The following is a 27,892-nucleotide window of genomic DNA, read 5'->3' as shown; positions in this document are numbered from 1 at the left end:
GCGTGCGGTATACACATACACACACCCCCACCCAGAGGATCGTACCAGTATTACAACGCATGGGAGTAACATGCATGGGCGCTAGTAGTAAATTCCAATTTTCTATGCTTTACCTCACTTGTTCGGCTCAAAATTAAAAGGGGACATATCTGACAGTAAAAGCTAACATTTTATGGAAAATAAATACAAATCTATTTTTACAGAAATGTTATAATATGGCTTTATTGTTGGGGAAATGACCATTATATAAGACAAATTCTCCAATAAAATGGAAGTGTTTCTCACAGACCATATTTGGCATGATTGCAAGTTTTTAATTCCTGGATAGCCTAGATACGTCATAGAACCGGAAAATAGTGTTTAATTACAAATATTATTGACAAATATTTTTTTTATGAATGAACTCCAAATTGGGTCTGCACAGCAACCAAGCCAAACACACAATGAGTCATTATAAAAGAGGTGCAAGGATTGTGAGTGATAGCCTTGCCTGTCCTGCCTGCCCTGCCACATTAGGCATCACTAATATTTTGATAGCAGTATAGCAGTTTGTGAAAGTTGCTTGAGCCATTATGGACTAGAACTGGGAAGCATACAGCTGATGAACAAGTGATTCCTTCCATTACAGAACTAGATTGACTAAAAATCTTTGCATCTGAAACTACCTGGGAACCCTTAAGAGTCAAGGGCCTAGCGAAGGGGACTAGTCAACCAGGGACTTCCTCTGCCTATAGATAGCAGTTGTGTGACATACATAGGCTTAGGTAGAGCAATATGTTAACACCATAAAGGAAGACAACTCTACTGAGATTTTGTATGCGGAGGAGTCGGATTATCCCTCTAAGCGATGACTGCTTTCAGTGGGTAAACATGACTGTTGTCCAGGAAATGAATCGAAACCCTTGGAGTACATCTGGATGTGTGAGGAAAGCTTGTGACTTTTGGATTGGGAATATTCTCAATTTGTCTCATTTTCTCTGATGCAAGGTTGATAGATAGAGCTCACGTAATCTGTTTCATCACTGCAATTGGGTTGCCAACTTATGTGCCCCATTGATAACTTCAACTTGACATTGATTTTGCATCTTACTCAATTAATTAAAGACACTCGTCAACTTACAGGTGGTAAATAAAGACTTTGGGTGAGGAACATAATGAGAACTTCAAATTCAACAACATTTCTGCTCTGAATTCCATCTCTACATATTTTGTTGAATTTTATGTTGTGTTTCAGCGGTGCTATCATTGCACACAGTCACCTTGTTTGGAATATACATCATTCTTGTCTTGTCATTCTTGTTACGGATGTTGCAATTATAATAATTGTTGTATTTTACACAACATTTTCTTGTAAGCTAGCTTCTATTGCTGCATCATATTTCATCCGTTGTATAAGTAGACGTGTATTATTGGTGTGAGGAGACAGACGGGCGGATAACTATATAGATGTGTGCTGGAGTGGCTTGATAATCCATTTTTTCTCTTGAAGTGAGACAAAGCTTGGCTTCAAGCTGGCTGGTGTTGTACTGATTGATTTGGAATTACATAAGGAAGGACATATGGCTAGAATGGGAGGCAAAGCGAGAAAAAGAACTACAAAAAGGAGGCCCCGCAAAAAGCCAACATTACCCACGGAGGCATCCAAATTAAAAAGTGAGTGTTTGTATCTTGTAAGTAGCTTTCGTAGAATCCTCTGATGTTTGAATCTACTTTGTGCAAGTTTCTGAGATATAAATTCAATTATGGTCTTTGCTATTGTGCAATAATTGCATTTAATGCAGATGCAATTATACAGGTTGAGCTGGAAAGTTTTTCTACCCTTTGTACTCTTCCTTGGTAAAGTTTTAGACTTGCTCCTACTGACATTTAGATTGCTATTATAGACTAATCCAACGAGCCAAGTCATGGTCAGGATTTGGTCGGCCATGACGGGTCGACCCCTGCATACACCAAACTGGTGTAGTGACTGCCCAATTGGGTGGATTACAGCCGCTTAAAATTCGATGTTAGATTCTTTTGTGTTGTACCCTGTCATTATTCTTTTGTCTATGTGTAACACAGTTGATAGAATGCAGTTTAAAATACCCTCCAAGGCTGCATCATTTCACATTTTAGGTCAGATGGAGCCGACGGGGACCCAACTTTGGCAGCCATTAAGGTGTATAGGAATGCGTGAAATTAGATTCCTCTATAGGGTGAGGAGCTATACGCTGGCGAAGTTACATAATTAATCGGATTAATTACCATAGCAATAGGTGAAAACAATTTTGAACATATCACGCTGCACTACAAGCAGGTTACGCTCATCACCTGTGCATGTCTGCAATCATAGATTGAATACAATACTGGTCTTTTCAAAGATACTAATCTTAAAGATGCAAGTGATCAGCATGATATGGTTCAATGCAGAGGTACCGTGTGAATGTATCAGTGCAGCGTGGTATATTCAAAAATTGTTTCACCTATTGATATGGTAGTTAATCCGATTATTTACGTAACTTCGCCAGTGTATAGTTACAGCTATTCTGCTATGATAGGTTCTATAGTTTCAAGCATCATGATTATGAAGAACAAAAGCAGTTATTCCAGATTGAAAAAGAGGTTTTTGAATATGAATCTTATTTGTAGGGTTCTTGATCCCAAAGAGCATGTTTATGCTGAGCACCCCGCATTACCGCACTTTCACCTTCACCTACATGTTTAATCCTTTCGCAGTCATCTGGTCATTTCTACTGCAGTGTAAATGCAGGGTAACAATCCAGTCCACTACTCGCGTATTAAGTTGGGAAGGCGGAAGTATTTTGTGTGACCTTGTATTGTAGTAGACTAATTTTCCCAAATTGTCATACTGCGATTGTTACCGTGTATTCACCACTATTAACCACCTCAAAAAGCTTCAAAAGATGGTTGACGGTTGACAGTGAGGTTCACTCACATCACCCTGCAGTCACCCTCACCTGATCTATTTCTACTGGAACTGTTACTGTGTATTCCTTACACCACCCCAAATTAACTCAAATTCATTGGCTTAACTCAGTAGAAACACACAGAATGTGTCTTCCATAAAATTATTTTGTGAAAAGTTTCTGGACATTAGAAAAAATAGGTTCTTTTAAGAATCTTTTAGAATAATCTCTACTTCCTAGAATGTTTGTCTTGTGATATACTAAAAAGATAGCAAATGGCTCTCAGCTTTTTGCCAATATGAGCTCATATAATGATAATGCGAATATACACTCTCAGAACATTGGATAAAAAATGGATGGGCGAAAACAGTTAGTTAAAAACGCCCAACAATGGTTAAGATTCTTGAAGTTGGGCAAAATACAGTTTAATACATGGATGATCAAACCTGTCAAAGTGGTATTTACACAGGTTGGGTGAATTCAGAGTTCAAAATTACCAATGTTGGTTAAAAATTCACGATGTTTTTACCAACCTTGGTAAAGAACATTCTTTTCCTGCGGTATACCTGCATCAGAATGAGTTTGCATTCAAACATTTTGTAGATTTGTATTTTTAGTTCAAAAATTGGTTGCTTAAAAGCCTGTCAAATAAATGGATGTATAAAAATGTTTAATGTCTTCAACATGTACCTTTCTGAGCCTTTCCTTTTGTGACTTGACTTGGATATGTAGTCAGTTTGCCCATTGAATTCTATAGGTTTGCCATATGAATAAGCATATAGACACTATCAAATAAACTCAACTGGAACGGTTTTTGTAATTGGTTCGAAGTGACAGAGGGAAAGGTCCCTAGTTTGATTCCACAACCATTTGTACCTATAACCTGTTTTGTTGTATTGTCATATAAATTGCCGCATGGGACCTTACTGTTTCTTATAGGACAGTAAAAAGCATTTACAAAGCTGCATTTTGCAGAAACCCCCATTGAATTTGAAAAACCAGTTCCAAAGATATGAGCAATTAAAGCATTTCCAAAACAACAGGAAACAAAAGAAAATATTACCTTTGTTTGGCTATATCTGAAAATCAATATTTCTGAGTTCCGACTAATTCTGCTTGATCGCATCACATATATTACAAAACATTTTAACTTTAAAGTACTAAATTGGGCTGTGTGTATACATATAATACAGTCAGCGGTAAAGAACTTTAGTAGGCCAATAACAGTGATCAATGGTGATTAAGTCCTTAATGCGAACAGGGATTTTGTAGCTTACAAATTCTAAATTTAACTAGAAATCTACATAATGATGTCCCATTGCATTGTTTGTGTACTAATTGCTGATGTCAGTGTTTGGATCTACTTTCCAAAGTGGAAAAACAAAACAAAAGACAACTTTTTCAGAAAGAAAAAAGATGATTTAGGGGTTTATAGGGGTATGTAGTACCAAACTTTGGGAACTAAAAATTAAAATAGGGCTTCTGAACTGAAATTTCAACATATTTTTGGGCCAAATTATAGGCTGTGGTGCCAAATTTGAGCTTATAGCTAAAAGTGCCAGAGTTTACTTAAGGTGAGGGTTGTCAACACATTCACACGCCATGCATGTGCAAAAAGTTATACCTACCCCCGTACCCCAACTTTTTAAATTTTTAAGTACTGTGGTGGACAAAAATGATATTTGAGTTGGCAAACAATATTTCTGTCCTAGTATGCCCTTTGACAACATCTCATGACATGCAATTCCAAAAGGTTGACAGCCCAGTCGTAACTACAGGAGAGTCTCAAAAAGGGATCTCTGAATGCTGTACATACCTGTACCACCTTTACATGAGAGTGCCCCCCCAAGACAGAACTCCCCAACACCTCTTTAACCATGTTAAATCTAGTTATAAATTACTATAACAGTTTTCAAAGTTTTTCATAGTATAATTCCAAAAAAAAACTTTTCCATACAGTTTCGGCAATCCAGTCTGTTGCCTTTCTCAATGGTGTCTGCCAACACTTTAACAGTGTTCTGTGTTTGCCCTGTCTTGAAAATACAACAGCCATATTTCCCCATTTGGTATTACAATTCTCAAAAAAAGTCTTGGAACACTTTTGTGTCAAGAATAGAAAACTGACACCCCTCTCCCCTGTGCAATGTTGGGAAATGCCAATGTCTTCAGCAGTTTTCCAAAGTGTTTCAACATTGATTGATGTGAAGAGGGGAAGAGTAAATCATTGTTGTAAGCCTGTTGTAGGTGTAGGTGTCATGTTTGTCCATATTAAACAAAATACACATCATTTCCATGATCATTTCAAATTCTTTACGGACTTAGGATAACATGTAGGCCTACCAAGTGTTCCAAGTACTTTTTTCGAGGATTGTAGGTTTAGCCTTCTCTACCCAGGCTTCTCTATAGTGCTTATACTGTGCATGTAGTGTCTACAGCTTGATAGCAATGCCACAGCTCTGAAGCAATTGATGCTCAATGCTTTTGTAGGCCAGCCTTGAAAGCTTGGTTTTAAGATTTAAAATGACATTAATATAAGGTAAAATGTAGGATCTTTGATGTATATTTTTTTATAAAACCATAAAAGACTTAGTAGTTGTAGCAATGTACATTTGTGTTGACTGTTGAGTATTGAGGGATTCCTTATTGATTCACTCATCAGGATAATCCGCAGAGATTTAGAGTGGAAGGACATGGTTCAGCCACTGGGTTCCTATCACCAAACCCTTTACCTGTAGGCCAATGATTGATTCAATTTTGGATTTACAAGTACCTGTGTAGCTCTAGTAAAGAGCCTCTGCTACTACCCATAAATACACCAGCAATTGTGAGGTCTGATTATATCCACAAGCAATCTCACTTCTCTGATGCACTAGCAGCCCCGGGCTAACGCGTCTCAATGTCGGTGCTATACGCGCCTCTCCTGTTTGAACATCACGATCCGAGGGAACTGATCAAGTTCTAGTACCTGTGGTGGGACTGAAAGTGTGTGAGTGTCTTTACATTGGGTGTGTGTCTGTGGGATTGTGCCAAGATAAACTGCTATCCGACCACCAACCCCGGGGGGGGCACTCAAGTTTTTTTTTGGTAGGGGTGTGCCACCGCCAGTTTGAACTTGAGGTCTAAGGAACTGATCGGCAGGTCAAAAAGGGGGGTCTAGGGAACTGATCGGCCGGTCAAAAAGGGGGGTCTTGGGAACTGTTTGACCGGCCAAAAGGGGGGGTCTTGGGAACTGATCAGCTGCCAAAATCTGAAAAATCTCGGCAACTAAAAACCATGCAGGCCAAACCAGGGTTCAATTTTGTTGCGTTTTTGCCACAGATTTTTGAAGGAATCGATTTCACTTTGAATTGTGCATTAAATTATTAAATCAGGAGCCTCATTACGATGAAAATCTCAGCAAAGCAAAACAGCATTGAATCAAAATTACTAGACCCTGCAGACCTACAATCTATGCTATTAGCCTACTGATAATTATAGCAGCAGCTAGCAGTATTACATAAAAGCCCTCCATAAAAACAAACTCACAAGAATATTTTTTTCAGTGCCGAAAAGAAAAACATTTTGACTACATTGAACTGCATGAGACGATTGTGTGAAGTGTGCAGAATTTGACACCATTCCACTAGACCAGTAGATCGTAAATTACCTTTTAATTCACTGTTATGGCCAGCTGCAAAGATGTGCACACAATTATTTGAGGTACTTTTCCTCATATTTGGCAATTTTATTCCCAAAAGAGATCTCAAAATCATTTATTTCTAGCAAAATGTTCATCACTGAGCTGAAGGCATATCGGCACTCAGCAGTGCAGTGCTGTTTATAACAACAAACCAGTGTTGCCACTACTAAAGGAGCCCAAAATCCCGCCCAAAGTTCACCTTATTCCTAATACAATGTGTTTCAATGGGGAAGAAATTTATGGAAAATTCCTTTGAAGTTTTTGGGCTCATAAAAAAAAGTAGCTTTTGGGCTTGAAATAGTAGGACAGAAAACACGCCTGTCAAGATGCCAATGAGAGCGGAAATCGATGATCTGAGGGTCTGTGGAACGGCTAGAAAATTTTCGGGGCTTCAGAGCGGGCAATCAATGAATTCAGAGGGTCTAAGGAACGGCTAGCGGCTCTGAAAAAGGGGGTCGTCGCCGCGGCACATACCCGTATAGCTGGGAAATGTGAGTGCCCCCCCGGGCCACCAACCTCCCATCCTGCTAACAACAGCTATAGGCTTAAACAATATGCTATTTCTAGATCAATAATATTGCACTAGCTTGAAATTCCCATGGACAAGGAACAGCTGCCTTAACTTGGTTATACCTGTACATTAGTCAGGGAGCTGATCCTGGTTGTGATGGATGTAGAGGTAGACCAGGATATCTTAGGCCACAGTGCAGTGGTCAGCAAAATAAAAGAGTGTAGAGTCCCGTGGGCCCGCCCGTGGGTTGGCATCTTGCACTATAACTCCCAAATTTAAATTATTTACAGTCCATTACATCAAATGTTGTCATCAACTTATTTGATGGTAGTGCATTTGTTATGTGTGTGAGACGAACTGTCGCGGTAGATTGCAATTATGCTTTTGTTGAATGCATTTGAGTAGTCCGTCATATTTACGGTGTGATACATTATGCACAAACTCTGTAGCCGTGCATGCGTAGGTCACTGTGTACATTCTCATTTACATGATCATCCTCTTGTGGCAGTGTATGTGCTTTTCATGAATATTAACAAACAGGCCAATGGTGCTGCAATTGTATTGGCTGTTGACGGCGATATGTAAATTGGGTGATGATATCACAGCTCATTATAGTTTGTCACTAGGTCTGTGGTAACTTGTTGTAAGAAAGTATAGAAATTGTGTTCATGTTCTACTTGTTATCTTAAGGTCCCAAATTTTGGTATTTTTAGGAAGTGATAAGGGTCTTTTGTGTGTGTGATTTGTTTGAGTTTGACAACCCTGGATAACACAAGAAACCCTATGAAGTTTATTTCTGTTGGGGTCCATTTGAACACCGTGATGGGTTCAGAACAGCCGGGGGTTAACACCCTACTCTTCTCAAACGTGATTGCAAGTTACATGTATGGTTCTTCTGTACACAGGACCAGCTGCTTAAAATCCCCTCCGGAGGTCGGAATTCTCTATGGTTCATTATTAATACCCAAATCTGAATGACACATACAATACTATGGTTCTGTTTAGGGCGACTTATAACACCCTGTGTGACTTGTATGATGAGCATAGGAATGCTACTATAAAGTTTTATGTGATAAGACACCCCATATGTGACCATCCATCTCAAACCGCTCGTAAAGTCGGCAAATTGTATTTCGAGTTACAGTGCAAAATATGCATAGAGGTTGTATTCATATGTCCCCAATATTTGTCCGACATGTTTCTCATTTTAGTCCAGTCAAACACCAATCTTTAATCCTATTGTTGAAGAGGATAACAAGCTTATACTTATGTATAGCATTAGTAAAAAGCTTAAGTCTTTGTTTGCTTTGGATAAATCCTGTTCAAGTGGTGGGTTAATTAACCAACAATTAACAATGAGAGGACATTCCTGAACCTCGTTCAGTTGGTGATGATTTGAAGTGACCGCCAATTATGACCATTTGATATTTAATACCAGCAATGTGGAAAAAAAGAAATAATGTAGTGCCAAAATAATGTACCCTTTTAGTGAAGGAGCAAAGTTTAACAAGTTATAACTCCGCTTCTGGATATCGTTTGAAGTCAAATGATATATATCATTGTAAAGCTTATGATATATATTTTCTAAACATGGAAGAAAACAAATTTGACCAGGGGCCGACTTTACGAGTGTTTCGACCTGGACGGTCACATATAGCCTGGATGCTTGATATATGTCTGCTAGTGCAATCATAACTCGCAAGACATAGAGGCGTATCACGAAAATGGCCATTTTGAGATAATTGCATCTGAAGTGTTTGCAATTTTTAACCATTTGTCATGTTGCCTCGATTAAAATGGCCCCTTTTCTTAAATGGATATGAAAATGTAAATATTTAAGTTACATTTAATGTATAAAATACATTGCTGTCATTCACCAATTAATTGTAATTAGTCATTATACGCCAGTATGTCAAATTTTTTGAAAAATTAATCTCCATTCAATATTGATATAGGACATGTGATACGCCAGTATGTCGAATAATAGTTGAATTCATATCCATATTGGCCACACAGCCGCGATATACAAAAATAGTGGTGTATGTCAGATATTTACGACATAGTGACGTATGTCACTGATATGCCACTATGTCATCCAAAACAAGGGGAATGTTGTAGACAATAATTCCATTGAGTGAGATAGCCAAACCTAATTAGTGATAATCGTAATTAATTAATGACATGTATGTCTTGAAAGTTTGTGGGAATGTTATACATAGATTATGAAACTGATCTTATCTCATTTTGTCAAAAATGGCTGATACGCCACTATGTCTTGCGAGCGACGACGATAAGCTATAGGGCCCCAATAGATCAGCAACTGGGCAACAATTAAACAAGTAAATTAATTAAGCTTTTCAATTGCTTGCAATCATCACACATGATTTAATGCTTAAAGATGTCATTCAACATTAATAAATGTTATTAAGGCAGCTGTGTACTCTCAGACATGCATGTAGTAAAAGTGCCTTAATTTTTAAATTATTAACGCAAGACATATAAAAGTATACATTTTTATAAAGGCAAGACATCAATGAATCTTAATATAAATACAGATTTGGTGTAAAAACAACAATTATGAAGAAAATCACAAAAAAGTGAGTTTTTGGCAATTTTTGTTCGGTACATCATAACAAAAAAACACCCTTTCCAAAAATTTTTGTTTTGTTTTTTTCTTAATCTTGAGACACCATTCCAAAAACAGTTTTTTTAGTTTTTTGATATTGGCCTTATTTTTTGAGATATTGACCATATAAGGCATCAAAATGAACTTTTAAAATTCACAAGCGCCCATTTGCTATAGATGCTGTATTTATTGAGTTATCGTGTACCTAAATCGTCATTTTACCGAGAAAATGAACATTGAAATAAAGGCCGTTGAAGTTTAAAGTGGTCATATTTTGCACTTTGATCGAAGCTCACAGGAGAATGCGGCAGTTCTCGTTTTTTTTTTTTTTTTTACGTGAACATCGGGTAAATCCACAGCCCTTTGAGAAGTTTTGGCGAAATCTATTCATATCTTGATGTTTAAATCGGGGGAAAGAACTTGAAAAAATTCACATTTTATCAGCTAAAACGGAGCCATTTGACCGCTGACCCATTCCATGTCAACTCCAGGGATGTGCACCGCAGCACCTCTTCAATTTTTTTCTTTTTCTGTGTGGTGGTAGATATTGATGAGAAAGTAAATTCCTGAAAATTAGAGCTTCATACTCCATTTCGTTTTCCCGTGGCATCAATTTAAAATTTAGGGGGGTCAGCGTAAAAAATGTGTCGCAAAGCGAAATACAACGTTTGGAGGTCCATAAATGTATAAAGGGAACCCTTTACAACTTTGAAAAGTATGTATCCTGGGGTACTTATTTGTGTAGAATTCAAATCTGGCATCAGAAAACTTGTAACACCTTTACTTTAAAAGATATAGGGCCCTCAAAATGCAAGTTCGTCCATCCAGGACCAACTTTGGGGGTCAGAACTCCAAAAGTAAAAATAATTTTCCTGTCCATTTTTTTGCCAGTCAGAGCCCTTTGGTAGGACATTACTCTTAACCAATATTGAGCCTATTAGAATATTTTTTAGCTGAGATATTACCCATGCAAAACCCAATTGTACATTTTTTGTACATTTTGACCCCCCTGAAAACCAATGTCAGACATTTTGATCCACCATCAACTTCAGGTATGTTGAAAATATGTCCTTGGACAACATTTCTGAGAGATATTGGCTTGGGGTCTCGATGGCTTCAACATATCAGTAAGGTTTGCATTCTCCATAGAGTTGTACATAAGTCATTATACATGCGAAAGCAAAAATGTGTACAACTCTATGGAGTAGGCAAACCTAAGTGATGTGTTAAAGCCATCAAGACCCCAAGCCAATATCTCTCAGAAATGTTGTCCAAGGACATATCTTCAACATACCTGAAGTTGATGGTGGGGCAAAATGTCTGACACTGGTTTTCAGGGGGTCAAAATGTACAAAAATGTATAATTGGGGTTTTGCATGGGTAATATCTCAGCTAAAAGTATTCTAATAGGCTCAATATTGGATAAGAGTAAGGCCAAAAAAAAAAAAAAAATTGTTGTGTTGCCCTCAACCGTCCGGTCCTAAATCCTGAAAAATCAGGGTCGCAATTTTTTTTTTTTTTTTTTTTTTGAATGATGATTTTTACAGATTTGTTCAAAAAATCAATGTTTTCACTTAAAATTAATATTATATTGAAAGACTAGTCTTTAATTGATGTCTAACAGGTATCCAGAAGTCAAAATTGACAAATGTCCCTAATTGAAGAAGCATTATTTAATATTTGAGGGGATTTTTTAAAATCTGAAGGTTAAAAAAAAAAAAAAAAAAAAAAAAAGAAAGAAATCCGACCGCCCGACCCAACTTTCCCATTTTTCCACTTGAGGGCAACACAACAATATTTTTTTTTTGGCCTAATGTCCTACCAAAGGGCTCTGACTGGCAAAAAATGGACGGTAAAATTATTTTTACTTTGGGAGTTAACCCCCCAAAGTTGGTCCTGGATGGACGAACTTGCATTTTGAGGGCCCTATATCTTTTAAAGTAAAGGAGTTACAAGTTTTCTGATGCCAGATTTGAATTTTACACAAATAAGTATCACAGGATACATACTTTTCAAAGTTGTAAAGAGTTCCCTTTATACATTTATGGACCTCCAAATGTTGACATTCGCGTTGCGACACATTTTTTACGCTGACCCCCCTAAATTTCAAATTGATGCCACGGGAAAATGAAATGGAGTATGAAGCTCAAATTTTCGAGATTTTACTTTCTCATCAATATCTACCACCAGACAGAAAAAGAAAAAAATTGAAGAGGTGCTGCGGTGCACATCCCTGGAGTTGACATGGAATGGGTCCGCTAGGTTTTTATGAAATCAGTGCTTCGCGGTGCTTCCATAAGATGCGTGGCGCATGCAGCTAAGCGTATGCGATGCGTAGCGTATCTGTGCGTTAACAAATTGCTTGGCGTCTACAAACGCGATGCGTTGTTGCTTGCAGCAGTATACCCCGATGGTACAACAAAGATTTTCTTTCATTTTAAATTGCGGAAACGAGTGAAATAGTGAAATAAAATCCATAAAATAGAGCAGTTGGAGTTAACAAATCTGGATTTTCTTTCCTTGTATTTATAAAAAACATAACAAAGTAAATACATTTCAAAAAAGCTCAATTTCGCGAAAGAAACAATGTCTAGAGTAGGGGAGAGCGGGGAGTGTTCGCCCTAGGGGCAGGTTCGCCCACCCCTTGTTTCTCAGCACTATGGTTATCGGGGAATTTGATGATGGCAAAATTAGGTGACATAGATCATTATAAACTTCTCATATTAACTACGCGACATATAGGGGACGTGTTCATCGAACTGCAGCCAAAAAAAAAAAAAATTACATCAAAACGTAATTTTTCTTGCATTCATAATGTTGTATTATCATTGATACATAAATACAGATGGTTTTAATGGATATCTGTATTGGGAACATATGGGATTTGTCAAAGATTTATTGCAGTTATAAACTCCTTATTCGATTTGTATTTTGCATACCCTGAAGAAAATATAAAATGTGCACTAGGGGCACGTTAAGCCCTTTGAGGATGGGGCATGTTAGCCTCTATATCTTCCCCGGACGGACTTACCCCAAACTGGAGGGCGGACCTGCCCCATCAGCGTATTATGTAAAATATCGATAATTATACCATTAAACAAGGTAATACTACTGAAAAGCATGTTTGTTAAAGTTATGTAGTATCAGTATTACTCATACCACCGTTTATGTCCTAATCCATAATCTCCCCGAAGTTGTAAACATGATACGTTTAAGCTCACTTTGGAACCCTACATTTTACCCTGACCCGACCCCTGCAAACAAATTTAGTGACTCCCCAGAAGAGAATGAACGCCCTGTTTACTCTTGCTAAATGTTTGCATTGAATATGTTATTGTTATGCAATGTTTAAACCTTTTTTCGTGATTAGGGTGAACTTACCCCCATATGGGCTTAACCTGCCCCAATATGGGGCAAGTTCGCCACTTTGCAAAACTTTTTTGTTTGCTCTATCCTGTTGCTATTGTAAGGCATATAGTTCTGGGATTGTGGTCGTATATAGCTAAGACATAGGGCTTTCACATGAGCTAATCAGGTCATCCCTAACCTTAAAATTGACATCGCTATGCTGGTCAGAAAAAAATAGGGCGAACACTCCCCGCTCTCCCCTACACAGCCGCGTTAAGTGTGACCTTAATAGTCCTAATTTCCCTTTTGTGTTAGATGACAATCAAAATTGGGGAAACACAACAACTAGTCACTTTGTATAGAAGAGACAATGCAAGCTAATGCACACTGTACACTCCCTTTTCAGTTAATACTCATGAAATACTCTTAAATCTGAATAATTACAATCACATCGTGGGATGCAGCTGGGTCAATACTCGGTACTGATCTATCTACTGCACGTTTTTCAAGAAAATCATGATTTAAAATGGTCCCTTTGAAATTAGCTCCCAACTTTATGATGGTGTAAAATAAACCAACATGAAGAAATGCATCAAAGTTTTAATTTCAGTGATATGAAAGTGCTAATTATTTAAGTAATCTTGTTTATTGTATTAAACTTATAGATCTTCATGTGAAATACTTAAGTTCTAAAGGAAAGTATTACAAAGATCAAGAGCAGTGTTCCCTCTAAGCTCTCTATGGCACCAATTGGCCTAGAATGTAGAACAATTGGCCCATAAGAAGTTGAGAAAAAGGAAAGAAAATGAAAAGAATAATTTAGATTTTTGTGCCTCACTGGGCCAATTTTGGAGCAAAATGACAAAATTGGACCAAGCTGAAAATCCTTAGCCTCCTAGTTGTGACCAGGTACAACATGATGTTATGAGCACCATATACTGCACAATGATATTCACTATTTCTTGGATGGGATTTTTTCCGGGTTCAAGTACAGCTTGCTGGACCCATTGAGGTTACATAATCTTACTTTTTCCGGGTCCAGTGAGTACAAAAAGTGTCCTGGACGTATACACATGAAAAAAACTCTGGTACCAGCCTTATTCCATGCTGGGAAGGTAACAGACTCATTGTGTAAAGGTCTCTGGCAACATTTCATGCAGGAGTGTGGACCAATCATTTCCAAAAAGAAATGGGCAGTCTGACCAGTGAATACAGATTCATCCCTTTACCATCTATAAAATGATGTGAAAATCATATTTTTGAACAAAGACACACATAATGATTTACTGATTTTGGATTAGAGGTTGGGCGTCGGAACGCTACGGCCGGTACGGCCATGGCCGTACCACTTTTCAGCCTAAAATAATAATAATAATAAAATTGAATGGAACAGTCCATATTTCACCTCATGAAAATAGTCTTACCATTGTACTCATAAACATTCAATATTTGTATAATATTGTATCAATATAATAACTTTATAACTTCGGTGATTTTTGAATGGTTGATTTTACTTTTTTTTTTGAGGTGTGACTTACGAATTTAGTATCATGTGTACTGCAATCGAGTCTTATCATGAATTAGTAAAAATGTTTTATGGTTGATGATTTTATTTTGAATGTTCTAGTTTTGAAGTTTTGTACTATTAACTTACCGTTGAAATTGTACTTTTCTTTTTAAAAGTGCCTCAGCTTCCAGGGGGCAAACCCCCATGAGGGGCTCTGCCCCTTCGAACCCTGCTGGGGGTTTCACCCCCAGACCCCCAAAGTGGGCCGTACCACTTTTAATTTGCTTCCGATGGGCCTGCTGCACTGTACTGTGTGTGTCTTTATCAAAAAGTATATTGTCGTTTAGTAGGATTTTCAATTCAGCATATTTTTCTTGTGGTTGTTTGTCTCTTTCAGTGCTCCAGGCAGACTTATTGCAGTCACAGCAGGAAATCAACAGACTGCTGGAGAGACTAGCAGATGTCAACAGAGAAAAGTAAGTATCTTCATAATCTGAAAGAAAATAAAAAGAATGAGGCAAATACTTTGTAGTGGCGTATACGTACCTGGAAAATATAAAGAAGGGACAATTGCAAAGTTTTGTAATAATTTTGTAAACTTCAGATTTATTCCAAACAGTCTTTAATGGGAAACTTAAAGATTGTGAACCTTTTATTCAGTGGCGGCGCCACGGGGGGGCATGAGGGGGCAAATGTCCCCCAGCCAGAACTCTTGCCCCCCTATTTCCCCCAGTAAAAACCCAAAATTTGTTGATTTTGCCCCCCCTGAAATTCACTTTGCCCCCCCGAAATTTCTGGCACCGCCACTTCTTTTATTACCCATTGAAACATCTAGAAAAAGGTAATAATATCTTTCACACACAAAATTATGTAGGTCCCATAATTTCTTTTATAAATCCTGTACTCTCTGCAAAAAAAACAAGTCCTGCCTACCGGTCTGTATTTACAACTTATATAAGACACATAAGGTAAAAAAAGAAAAAGAAGTTTGCCTCATAAGCAGGCCCGTAACCAGGATTTATTTGGGGCTGATTTTGAAAAAGTTGATGGGGGCAGATTTTGAAAAAGCAGACCTTTTTATCAAAATGTGGAAGTTTTTACCAAAAAGGCATAAAGAACCTCTATTTTTGGGACTTTTAATTAAATGGGACTTTTTGGGTCAAAAAAGGGACCTTTTGCATCAAAAAGGGGAACTTTTTGGGCCTTGGTGGTGATGGAGGGCATCCAACCCTCGCCCCTCCCCTGGTTACGGGCCTGCTCAAGCCTCAAGGTACCACTTGTAGCTTTTAAAATTAGAATTCATAGCACATTATATTAGGGTTTTTGCATGCTTCAAGGATATGTTTTTGTTTGTTGGTTTTTAGATTAAAACTAAAAGCTAAGACTTTTTTTAGAAACAAACCCTTCTATTCTAGAGCTGTTAGTGGGCTACTATAGGACTATTTGTTGATCGATATCGCTATGCGACTTCTTTCCACAAAATTGTTGTATGTGATACTATTGTATCAAGTCTAGAAACACGTCATGTCAAATTTGTTGTCTTGCAGGAGTTTCTATGATATCGTGTCACATAAATTTATGATTTCAGTATTATTTTGTTTCCCTCCTGTGTGGTTTCTGAGTCAGTGCCTTGAAGAGAGTGGCATAGCCTGGACTTTTCCAGAAGGGGCAAAGGGGGGGGGGAAGGGAAAATGTTTTGATGAAAATGGTCAAATGCTGCCCCCTGCTTGGAGAGTCAACTTTGGTATAGATGAGGTGACCTATGATGTCACATGTTTACATTCAGACCGCCCTCTGTTGTTTCAAAGCAGGCAAAATAACACAGAAGTGTCTATGACAGACCACATAAATCTCTTTAAAACTCAACTTTTAAAAACCTTTGAAGTTTTGTGTGATATTATGTATATAGCTTGATGTATTTATAAACAAGATTAATACCATTTTTTGTATTATTTGCTTTGAAACCAAAGTTAATGAATAAAAATCAACTTCTTCCATGTAAACTATAGTGTTTCTTGCCTGACAATTTTCATCACAGACCAACAGAGGGCGTATCAAATGTAAACACATGTCACCTCATCTATACTGGGTGTTTTCCATAATGAAATGTGATGGAATCCTTATCACAATAACTCAGTTGTCAGGATAGATTTTATGATGTGAATTAAGCAGGTTTACAGAAGAATAATTATGTGTCAGGAAGTATAAGGTCATATATTTGAAGCGGAAGCGGACTTTTATACATTTGTGAGTTTGAAATTTAGATGCTTGAAAACAGGAAAATAAGTTTTGCTGATAAATGAGTCACACATTCTGCCTGAATATGAGGTAGGGTTCTGGGTTAAGTTCTTGGTGTATACCCATAACCAGGGACAAATGATTTGAGATGAACAAAATGGCCAATTGCGCGGAAATTGTGTGGAACTTTTATACCATATCAAAACGTTAGGGTACCCTAAGCATCATTACTCATTTTCTTATTTCATTCCATTAACAACCGCGCGTACCGTCCACTGACATCAACAAAAATCAAACATTTTCTCAAAACATTTGTATTACTAAAATCACAACTTTAAAATTATTAGTCATATATCACAGTCGTTATACCAAAACAAGCATGAGAATGTCCTGCAATTTATGATCGCATCGAAAATAATGTAGATGATATTGTTTACTCGCAAATAATTTTTATTCACCTCCACCTTTGTATTAAAAATGTTTTGTTTTCTGCCTGAAATCCGCGTTTTTCAACTTTTCTATAATTTTCTACGTATTTTGACCATTTATCTCTAAGCATTATAATGACATGGAACCATTGTATACCTGGTCGAGGTATCCAATTGAAGCTTGGGATATTTCCAAGCTTATCATCTAAGAAATAATCTGATTGTCTCGAGACAGCAGGAAAGCACAACAACGCAAAGAATAGACTCCGCATTGCCCCACGATCATGAGGACCATTTAATACACATAAGCTTATTTATAATAATTTCACAATCTCATAGAAATTAAGACTATATTGAGATAATAACAGATTTCATATCAATTAAACAAATTATATACATTGAGATAATTAATTGCAGCAAGCATTTGGAATTATTGATTATCTTCATATAAATCAATAAACACACAAATTATTGGAAAAATGTGTACAAGCCAACCATACAGGCTGGACAAACAAAAGTTGACTTCTGAATCACATTTAACCAATTTCATCTTAAGCAAATCCTAAGCATATCTTAAACAGATACATCTTTGGATCAAACAGAAGATTGGATTGGAAAACAGCATTTTTGACCGCAATTAAATAATTAGAAATCTCCAAAAGAATAAACAATGCCAACACTAGCAAACGAACATTTTGTATTCAGCAAGATCTGGCATCAATGCTTAAACCATTTACTGATATATAATATATTAAATCCACCGTTATTTACAACCAAGTAAATAAAGATACTCCAAATAAGCAACAAATTTTAGCATTTATAACCCTGGTATAAAAACGCAGTAGAAATGGAGAAAAGCATGAAGGCAACCAATAGCCCACTATAAAACGCAGTAGAAAGTGGAGACAATCTACTGACAAGATTCTTCAGGTTTTGAAGAAACTCCACCACCCTCAATAAAAAACGCAGTAGAAAGTGGAGACAATCTACTGACGAGATTCTTCAGGTTTTGAAGAAACTCCACCACCCTCTATAAAAACGCAGTAGAAAGTGGAGACAATCTACTTATGAGATTCTTCAGGTTTTGAAGAAACTCCATACAAAGCAATCAATAGCCCAATAAAACCAACAAATACCATAAAACGCAGTAGAAAGTGGAGACAATCTACTGACGAGATTCTTCAGGTTTTGAAGAAACTCCATACAAAGCTTTCAATAGCCCAATAAAACCATTCAATACCATAAAACGCAGTAGAAAGTGGAGACAATCTACTGACGAGATTCTTCAGGATTTGAAGAAACTCCATACAAAGCATTCGATAGCCCAATAAAACCAATCAATACCATAAAACGCAGTAGAAAGTGGAGACAATCTACTGACGAGATTCTTCAGGTTTTGAAGAAACTCCACCACCCTCTATAAAAAAGCGCGCAGTAGAAAGTGGAGACAATCTACTGACGAGATTCTTCAGGTTTTGAAGAAACTCCATACAAAGCATTCAATAGTCCAATAAAACCAATCAATACCATAAAACGCAGTAGAAAGTGGAGACAATCTACTGACGAGATTCTTTAGGTTTCGAAGAAACTCCCCCACCCTCTATAAAAACGCAGTAGAAAGTGGAGACAATCTACTGACGAGATTCTTCAGGTTTTGAAGAAACTCCATACAAAGCATTCATTCCCCTTCTATGAAACGCAGTAGAAAGTGGAGACAATCTACTAATGATATTCTTCAAGATTTGAAGAAATTCCATACAAAGCCTCTATTTTTAAGCATAAAGCAGCATAATTGGACATACCATTTTATTGGAGTATCTTTAACCATATTTAGTTAACTGATTCACCCTTCCAGCTTTTGGGAGGGTGGGTGGGATTTTTTGGTCCATCAAGATCGAAGGAACAATTGCAAGTGCATCACTAGTAGAACTATGGACATAACAAAGGAATGAAAAATATAAGACGGGAGACCTGAATGGCTGCACACCACTAAAGTGACAGCTGACTGGACAGAAAAACTGAGCTTGTTGCTATAACAACATAACAACAACCCCTAAATTAAAACTGAATGACCAGGAGACCAAAAAACTTTAAGTGTACTTGAGAATGCTCAAGTGGGAATAAGAGGATAAGCCTCTACACCTAGATGCACATGACAGCCTAATGCCCCTGCTGCTGAGACAATCTAGTTTGTTAAAAGATTTGCAACTATAAAAAACGGAATTGTCTCGAGACAGCAGGAAAGCACAACAACGCAAAGAATAGACTCCGCATTGCCCCCACGATCATGAGGACCATTTAATACACATAAGCTTATTTATAATAATTTCACAATCTCATAGAAATTAAGACTATATTGAGATAATAACAGATTTCATATCAATTAAACAAATTATATACATTGAGATAATTAATTGCAGCAAGCATTTGGAATTATTGATTATCTTCATATAAATCAATAAACACACAAATTATTGGAAAAATGTGTACAAGCCAACCATACAGGCTGGACAAACAAAAGTTGACTTCTGAATCACATTTAACCAATTTCATCTTAAGCAAATCCTAAGCATATCTTAAACAGATACATCTTTGGATCAAACAGAAGATTGGATTGGAAAACAGCATTTTTAACCGCAATTAAATAATTAGAAATCTCCAAAAGAATAAACAATGCCAACCAAGTTTCTCAATGGAGAAACTTGATTAACCCCCCTCCCTCCCCCTCCCTCCCTCAAATCAAATGTACAAGGTGGAAAAGCAAAAAGCCTCATGATGCTCCAGAAGAGTCTTGAACCAATCCAACCCCTCTAAGGACCAATGAAAGCTGTCATATCTAAATGGGACAGCCACACCGCCATCATATTGATGTCAGCCAGTAATCAGCTGCTGAAAATTTTTATTTACACATGTAGTGGTTTTCTTACAAAATCTCTATTGATGATCAGTGAGGAAAATATAATATATACACCAAAGATTTTTTTTTTCTTCTTATTTTAGAACAAATTATTACAATACAGCCTGTACCGAAAACATAGGAAAATATTGCATCACCCATACACCCAATAAGATAAAAACAAATGTTATTAAATCAAAAGGGGCAATTTATTTTGTACAAGTATATTTAAACCATATGTTCTATGAAACAACTAAACAGGGTCTATTATAATAGCATACAGGTGTATAGGTATAATGATAGTTGCATTAAATGCACCAAGTCCAAAAAATGAGTATGCATAAACATGACAAACTTTTAGGAAAGAAGACTGCAATTGTATAACTATTGCTTTAATAAGTTGTCAAGCTCAGGCAACTAACCTATAATGATAGTTTTGCACAAACCATAGCAACCAGATTTTTATTTGTCTGTTTGGTGTTAAAATAATGAAATAGAAATAAATTTAGTTGTTCTCTCTCTCTCTATATATATACTCTCTAAAATTATATGAAATGTATATATATATAAATTATACAATTAGCATGATTAGATAGCACCATTAATTGTGATAGATATCGCTTTACATACAATATCGCTTGCTGCAATTTCCAAGCATGTTTAGTGTAAGTTATCAAATAGGTTACATACTTAAGGATGGACAGAATAGTGTACAGTATGAAATAATTCACATAATATTCACATGATGTGCAAATTGACATAAGCATCAAATTTCAGTTTTTAACTGAACCTAACCTTGAAATGTATTTATCTAGAGATATTTTCATCTTATTTGATCTTGAGAACAAAACCAGAAATAGCTGTAAATGGCAAATTTTGAAAGAAATTATTACAAATCGCTATTTGACAATTGAGCAGAGCCACACAAAATATTACTGTAGCTCCCATTTCAAAGATCCATTAATGATAACAGATCATGAATAGGGGCCTACCTGATCCAATTTTAAAAGTGACATTTATAAAATAAAGTAATCCACTACCAATGAATGGTAACCCAGAGAATAATTTTCTCACTGCTAACATAAAAGTTCTTGCAGATGAATGAAATAAGTTACCAAAGCTAATAATCTCATAAATAATCTTAAGTGCGTTGCACTGAATACGTTTAATCATCCACAATTATCAATGTTAAAGCTTTAATAACCCTTTTGTAGATGGTAGTACAGCAAAAATAAATTGAACTGGTATCTACTAATAATTTTTTTTTTTTTTTTTTTTTTTTTTTTGAAAATGATATCTGTTACACAAATTGATCAATTATGCTCCAGAAAAAACAACTACAAGTTTTATAACATATTGAAATGAAATGATAATGTTAAAACTCTCAATACCCTTTTAAACACGATAGTACAGTAAAATTAAACTAGTAGAAATCGAACAGTTATCTACTAATAATTTTTTCAAGAATTGAAAAAATAAATAAATATTATCTGTACCACAAATTAATCAATCATTGAAATGTTCCATGAATATTCAATAATCACCTACCCTTTTAAACTTTTAAAACTTGATATCGTTTGTGATCTTTTATTCACCTTACGATTTTATTCGGTATCTCCATATTACACATACAACAATACAAGGTAAATAGATATAAAATGCATTAAGATAAATAACATAAGATACACATAAAAAACAAAGCAAGGAGATATCACAGGATAGCCACTTAAGCCCAAAGGCCTATTTCCAAAGTGGTTCTTTATACATAGAAGGCAAAAGGCATAATATAAATACATTTAAAAAAAATGTATATATGTTTTCATATTTTTAATTACCTTACACATTGTTGCTTTCTTTTTCCATATGAACGAAAGCATCAAATAATATAAAGTTTGAATTACTTGAACCGGAATTTAATGCAAATATTGAATTTCCAACAGAATATTAAATATGTTCCACATTCTACCAACTATAAATATAAATATAAATGTAAGGACCATTATTGTTGTTAGAAATTAAATTTTATATCTATTTTTGTTTTGTTTTTGTTTTTGTTTTTGTTTGTTTTGTTTTTTGTTTTGTTTTTTTACTAATTGGATGTCTGGTCTGTTTTTAGGCTACTCTTTTACATCCATTCATAATTTTGAGTATAATTTATAATGACAAGCTTATTATGATGTTTCACATCTTGCATGTGCTTATACTTGTATTTGCAAGCCACCATCATCCTGGAACACGAATCTAGACTTCTATATTTATGACTGTGTTCCTCTTTATTGATAAGTAATGCAAAATTGATAAATAGTAATATCCAATAGGGCCTACATATTTAATCTTAAAGCAATTTAAATTATTGTGAAAAGAAAGTTGAACCTATTATAATAAAGACATATTTTTACATCATTGATAAATACCATCATTTATATACTGTCATTATCCAACTTATCCTGTATGCGTAAATGATGCAAAGTAGGGCCTACATATTTCATATTAAGACAATTTTAATCACTGTGCAAATAAAAGTTGGACCTATTATAATCATTATGCAACTTGTGCTGTATGCATAAATGATGCAAAGTGTCCCTTGTAATATCGACCTAGTCTCTTATATTTTGCAATTCTTTTCTACACCTTAGGGCATGTAAAAAGTGTGTCCTAGAAAGCGTTACCTTCATTGTCTTTTAGATTATAAATGTTGGTTTTCATGATGAACAACATCCCATAAGACTAAAATGGTTTTATATTTGTACATAGCAAAATACATCACATAAAGGACATCATATCAGGTTGATAAAGTATTGATGCATAAAAATATACCTTGTTTTTTAAATTTAACCGGTATTTCATTGAAGCCAATAGATCTGTAAAACTATGCAATATGAAATGTATCTAATTTACATATAATGCACATGTACATGTATAGTCTCTATTTGTATTCCGAGTTAGATTTCAGAATCGTGGGAATTGCAAGTCTATAGTTGAGTCATTAGATGAGCATTATTTATGGTTAACAGTATTTTGCTGAAGAATAACGACTGATATCGTAAAACGGGATATTCGCCAAGTTTTATGACAGAAGAAAATCATTAGTAATGGTATCCGATGCCAATTTAAATTGTTCATCTAAAGTGAAATGAACGTCATCAGCTACTGTCATAACAATTTCAACTTCGTCTTGTATTGTTCTTCTTGCTTGTGGAAGAATAAGAAGCTAATTATAACTAAACTTTATTCCTCTCGATACCTGTTGAGCTGAAGAAATATGCTGATGCATACCACATGTAAATTGACATCTAAATTCTGCTGAATTTACTTTCTGCCAAATTTGTTATTGCAGGATTATCATTCTCCGTTATCTTTTCTTTCTTGAATATTTTTGAGGTGCATATTTAAACGACGTATTGCTGCCATGGCCGAGAATGTAACTAGTCAGCTTGAGTAACTTATGGGTCTATTCACATCGCAAGCCACATATGATGCAATCCTCAACGCAATTGATGTGCAATATCAGCGGAAGACACTTCTGAAATATAACCACAAAAAAACAAACAGCAAAGAGAAGAAAACTATATGTGCTTTCCCCCCATTGTTTGATACCTTTGCACCTTATTATGTTGATATTAATGGTTGGTATGTAAGCCTGATCCAAGATATGCAACTTCTAGATTTTATTTACTAATAACCGACTTGCATGCAGATAAGGTATGCAACCATGATACAAATCTTAACTTTTAAGGCTTACATTCGCCTGACAAATAAATATGTATCTCCATCCCATTAATAGAACATGTCCAAATACTCTGTCTGATTTGCACGTTGACCATTTCTTTTTGAGCAACATGTAATCCATTAAATGATACTCAATATGTGAGTTAATATGTCATCTTATCATACTGGTAATGCATGAGCTAATAATGGCAGAAAATGTATAATATAAACAACTGTCGTTGCCTAATCTATTATCGTATTCAAATCGTGATAAAAAATGCAAACAAGCAAATTAAAAGATTTAGCGATAAAGCCACCACCCAAATTTTAGAAAGTTTCTGCCGACTTACATTTAATCGACTAACACTAAGACATATAAAATACTTAATTGATTTGTCTCAGTCTCAACAAAGCATTTACGGAGAAATGTTTTGACTACTTGCCTCTTTGTAAGCAATGTGAAGCCGATGGCTTCAGAACCATGTATAGCCTCTACCCCCGTACCATCACCCAGTGGAACATACTTCCTGCATCCATCATCCATGAGTCAACATCAAGCAAATTGTTCAACACCAAGGTCTGGAGCATACAGACACACTCAGCTCAGCTGTACACAGGCGAGCCAGTGGATTCAAACCCAGCCTCATCAAACTAAGCCACTCTGCACCAGTCACTGTTTTTATGCGCACCTTTGGATTATGCACCCTCAGTTGAGTTGTTTTTAGACATTTGTGATGCCACCAGAGTCTGGACGTCGATACCAATTGGTCCTGCCCAGTATTTCTTTAGATGTTAGATGTAGATGTAGATGGCCAATTCCACCATGAAAATGACAAAACCAGTTCTGCTCTGTGGATGCTGAATAGCGCTTCTATACACTTAAATATTAATGAAATATGAACATCCACTGATGCAGTAATGTATAGTTATCAAGCATATACTTTATAGATTACTACCACACTAGCTACTAGTAATCTTTTTTCACTACCAAGAGCACAAAATTTTTGGTCCATCAAGATCGAAGGAACAATTGCAAGTGCATCACTAGGAGAACTATGGACATAACAAAGGAATGAAAAATATAAGACGGGGAGACCTGAATGGCTGCACACCACTAAAGTGACAGCTGACTGGACAGAAAAACTGAGCTTGTTGCTATAACAACATAACAACAACCCCTAAATTAAAACTGAATGACCAGGAGACCAAAAACTTTAAGTGTACTTGAGAATGCTCAAGTGGGAATAAGAGGATAAGCCTCTACACCTAGATGCACATGACAGCCTAATGTCCCCTGCTGCTGAGACAATCTAGTTTTTAAAAGATTTGCAACTTTAAAAAACGGAATTTGTCAAGTATCTCACTCGCAAAATCGCATACAGCGAAAAATCCGAAAAAAATTGGTACGAGCAAATACCCCAAATCACCTCTGCTTGAACTAGGTATAATGGTCTCTCCGCATTCTGTACACAGTCCGTGCAGTGAGCCGGTTCGTATGTTGAGGTTTTACCAAAGGTTAAAGATGGTAATCTGAGACTGCATTGAACTACACACAGAGATTGCGTTTGACCTTGTGATCCCTATAAGCAGTGTTGGAAAGAAGTTATAAGTCGCAGTTTGTAATGGGTCTCTCACAGCTAAAACGTTTTGATATGATAAAACACACACAAAAACAGGTCAAAATATGAAATTATATACCGTGTCATGTAGGATATATTTTTAAGCATTATGATATGTAATCACAAAATTTGTGGCAATTTTTGACCATTTTAGGCATTCTGGCAGCCATTTTGAAAAGTGCCCTCTATCTGAAGTTTCCCACCATTTGATCATGGCAGCGAAATTACAGCGCTTTGATCCCCCTAAGATCCGGAAAAGGCGCTATATAAAACACCGAAATTTATTTATTTATTTATTATTTGATCACTTACTTTTTATTTGCTACAAATTACAAAATAAAACTTTCAAACATATTCCCCATGATTTTGTGATGGAATCACTATTTTCACCCTACTCTACATCCCCAACTATCAAATGCATGTGTGTTTTTCCAACATTGCCTAAACTAAGTGCCTGAAAGTTTTATCACACGCAACCTTAATATATACATGAAAAGTAAGCAAAACTGATACGAGACAGATTACCAAAATGGATACATTACTGTGATGCTTCACACAAGGCTGACATTACAATACAGACAAACAAACAAACATTTTTGTTCACATTTTACACTGAATTGCGGGCAAAAATTTGAATTCCACAGAGCAAATGAAATTGGGTGGAGAGAGGAAAATTTTGTGATGCGTTGTGCGATTTTGTACCGCAAAAATCATTGGACGCTGCCCATATAAAACACAAAGTGCAAGACAAATAGGACAAAGCAATTACAATTAAGCTAACTGACTTGAAATGCCAAGGAAATAATCATTTGAGGTATTTAGCCAAGACAATTGTGCTGTTCCTTTGGTTCTATAGGCCTAATTCATTGTTTATAAAACAACACTGTAAATCTGTGAAACAAATGATTAGATACATGATGGTGTTTTAATCAAATCAAACAATGCGAAAAATGCAACTGAATTATAGTTGACATCTCTGCTGTTCCCCATAAATCCACAAGGGTCCATTTTTTGCTATATTTTCCAATAGAAAGGTCCAAAAGTGGAAGAAGAATTGACTAAAGGTCTACTTATTGGTGATAAGGCATTCAAAAAGTCCAAAACTGGGTAATTTTGGGGGAAGTTAGGTCCACTTTTTACAAAAACATCTGCGCAAGCAGAATTTTCATTCGAAAAAGGTCCACTTTTTGGAAATCCTGCACCCACCAAAATAAATCCAGCATAGGGGTTTGCTACTCAGTTTGTCTGATAATTTCACATAATTATCTTCATTGAAATGACTTCTCTGTAACAATAAAGCATCCTTCCTTATTACAGAATAGCCTCCTGAGATTTGCATGGATCCTTAGTGACAGCAATGACCACACTGACACTTCCCAGTTGTAGAGATGATTATTATATCTATAGATAGATAAAATTAGATCAGATAAAAATTCCCTTTAAAAGGGAAGGCCAGCCTCAATGCAGAAGAGGTCTTGTAAATAGTTTGGGTCACCGTGAAAGGCATTTTTTAGGATCACGCTTACATCCATGTTACATGACAGTTCACCAAACCATCAATGCTGAGAACATGCACACTGAAACAGCAAAAAGCATTAACTCCTATAACACCTGTCAACTCTTAATTCATTACTCCAAATTGTTCTGTATTTTGTCTTTACTGCTTTTTACCCATGCTTATTATTAAAATCAAGAAATACACTGCAGTTGTTAGTTAATTTGCTATGTAAACTCAACTTACATGCATATTATTTTAAAATGATTTTATATTATTTCGCAATGTATAGTTTACTATAAAGTAGATAGTGGCAAGCACATGATAAAAGGACTGATCATTCACTACAATCTTCACTTTTAAACTGTATTTTTTGAATGTGTTGATTGTTAGTCCGAAACTCCTGCAAAGCTATGGACATGGCATCTTACCTACTCCATTCTGTAATAGTCTGCATTGTGTGTTTTCTCAGTCTTCAATCATTTTGTTGAATGTAATTTTATGAATCAAATAAAAAAGATAGAAAGTGGCCTCACTTTAGTTATGTGTCATTTTACAGTATTTATAATTTATAAAGTAAGACAATAATTTATTTATTTTCTATAAGTGCATGCCAAAATATGGGATTTATTGTTCAATATTATAGCTAACCCTAAAACTTTATTTTCCATCGGATTTTTCCTGTTGAAAAGACAAAACTAATGTTAAAGATAGCAATAATATCATCAATAACATTTTGAGTCAATTTTATCCATAAAACGATACAGGATAGGATAGATTACTTTGACTTCAATGTGGTCCATATAATGAAGATTTTGATTCTACAACATTATTAGATCTGTTATCAACATCAATTATGCACTCACAGGCAACCAAACATCATGCTATGCTCAGTAGTCCACTGATATGACCTTGTTCCAGTGATCATTCC

At 36.0% G+C, this 27,892-nt stretch overlaps 1 protein-coding gene across 1 annotated transcript in view; it reads left to right on the top strand.

Annotated features, from left to right (window-relative positions):
* LOC140165760 (uncharacterized) overlaps window positions 1-27,892 on the top strand; it is a 193,124-nt gene that overhangs the window by 154,755 nt on the left and 10,477 nt on the right. Inside the window, exon 6 of the mRNA XM_072189081.1 lies at window positions 14,975-15,053. Within this exon, the coding sequence (XP_072045182.1) occupies window positions 14,975-15,053 (79 nt within the window). The remainder of the gene's footprint in view (window positions 1-14,974; window positions 15,054-27,892) is intronic.

This window comes from Amphiura filiformis, chromosome 12 (genome assembly GCF_039555335.1).
Source record: "Amphiura filiformis chromosome 12, Afil_fr2py, whole genome shotgun sequence".
In the NCBI taxonomy this organism is placed as follows: domain Eukaryota; kingdom Metazoa; phylum Echinodermata; class Ophiuroidea; order Amphilepidida; family Amphiuridae; genus Amphiura; species Amphiura filiformis.
Note: the sequence above shows the minus strand (reverse complement) of the source record. Positions and strands in the feature narration are given on the sequence as shown.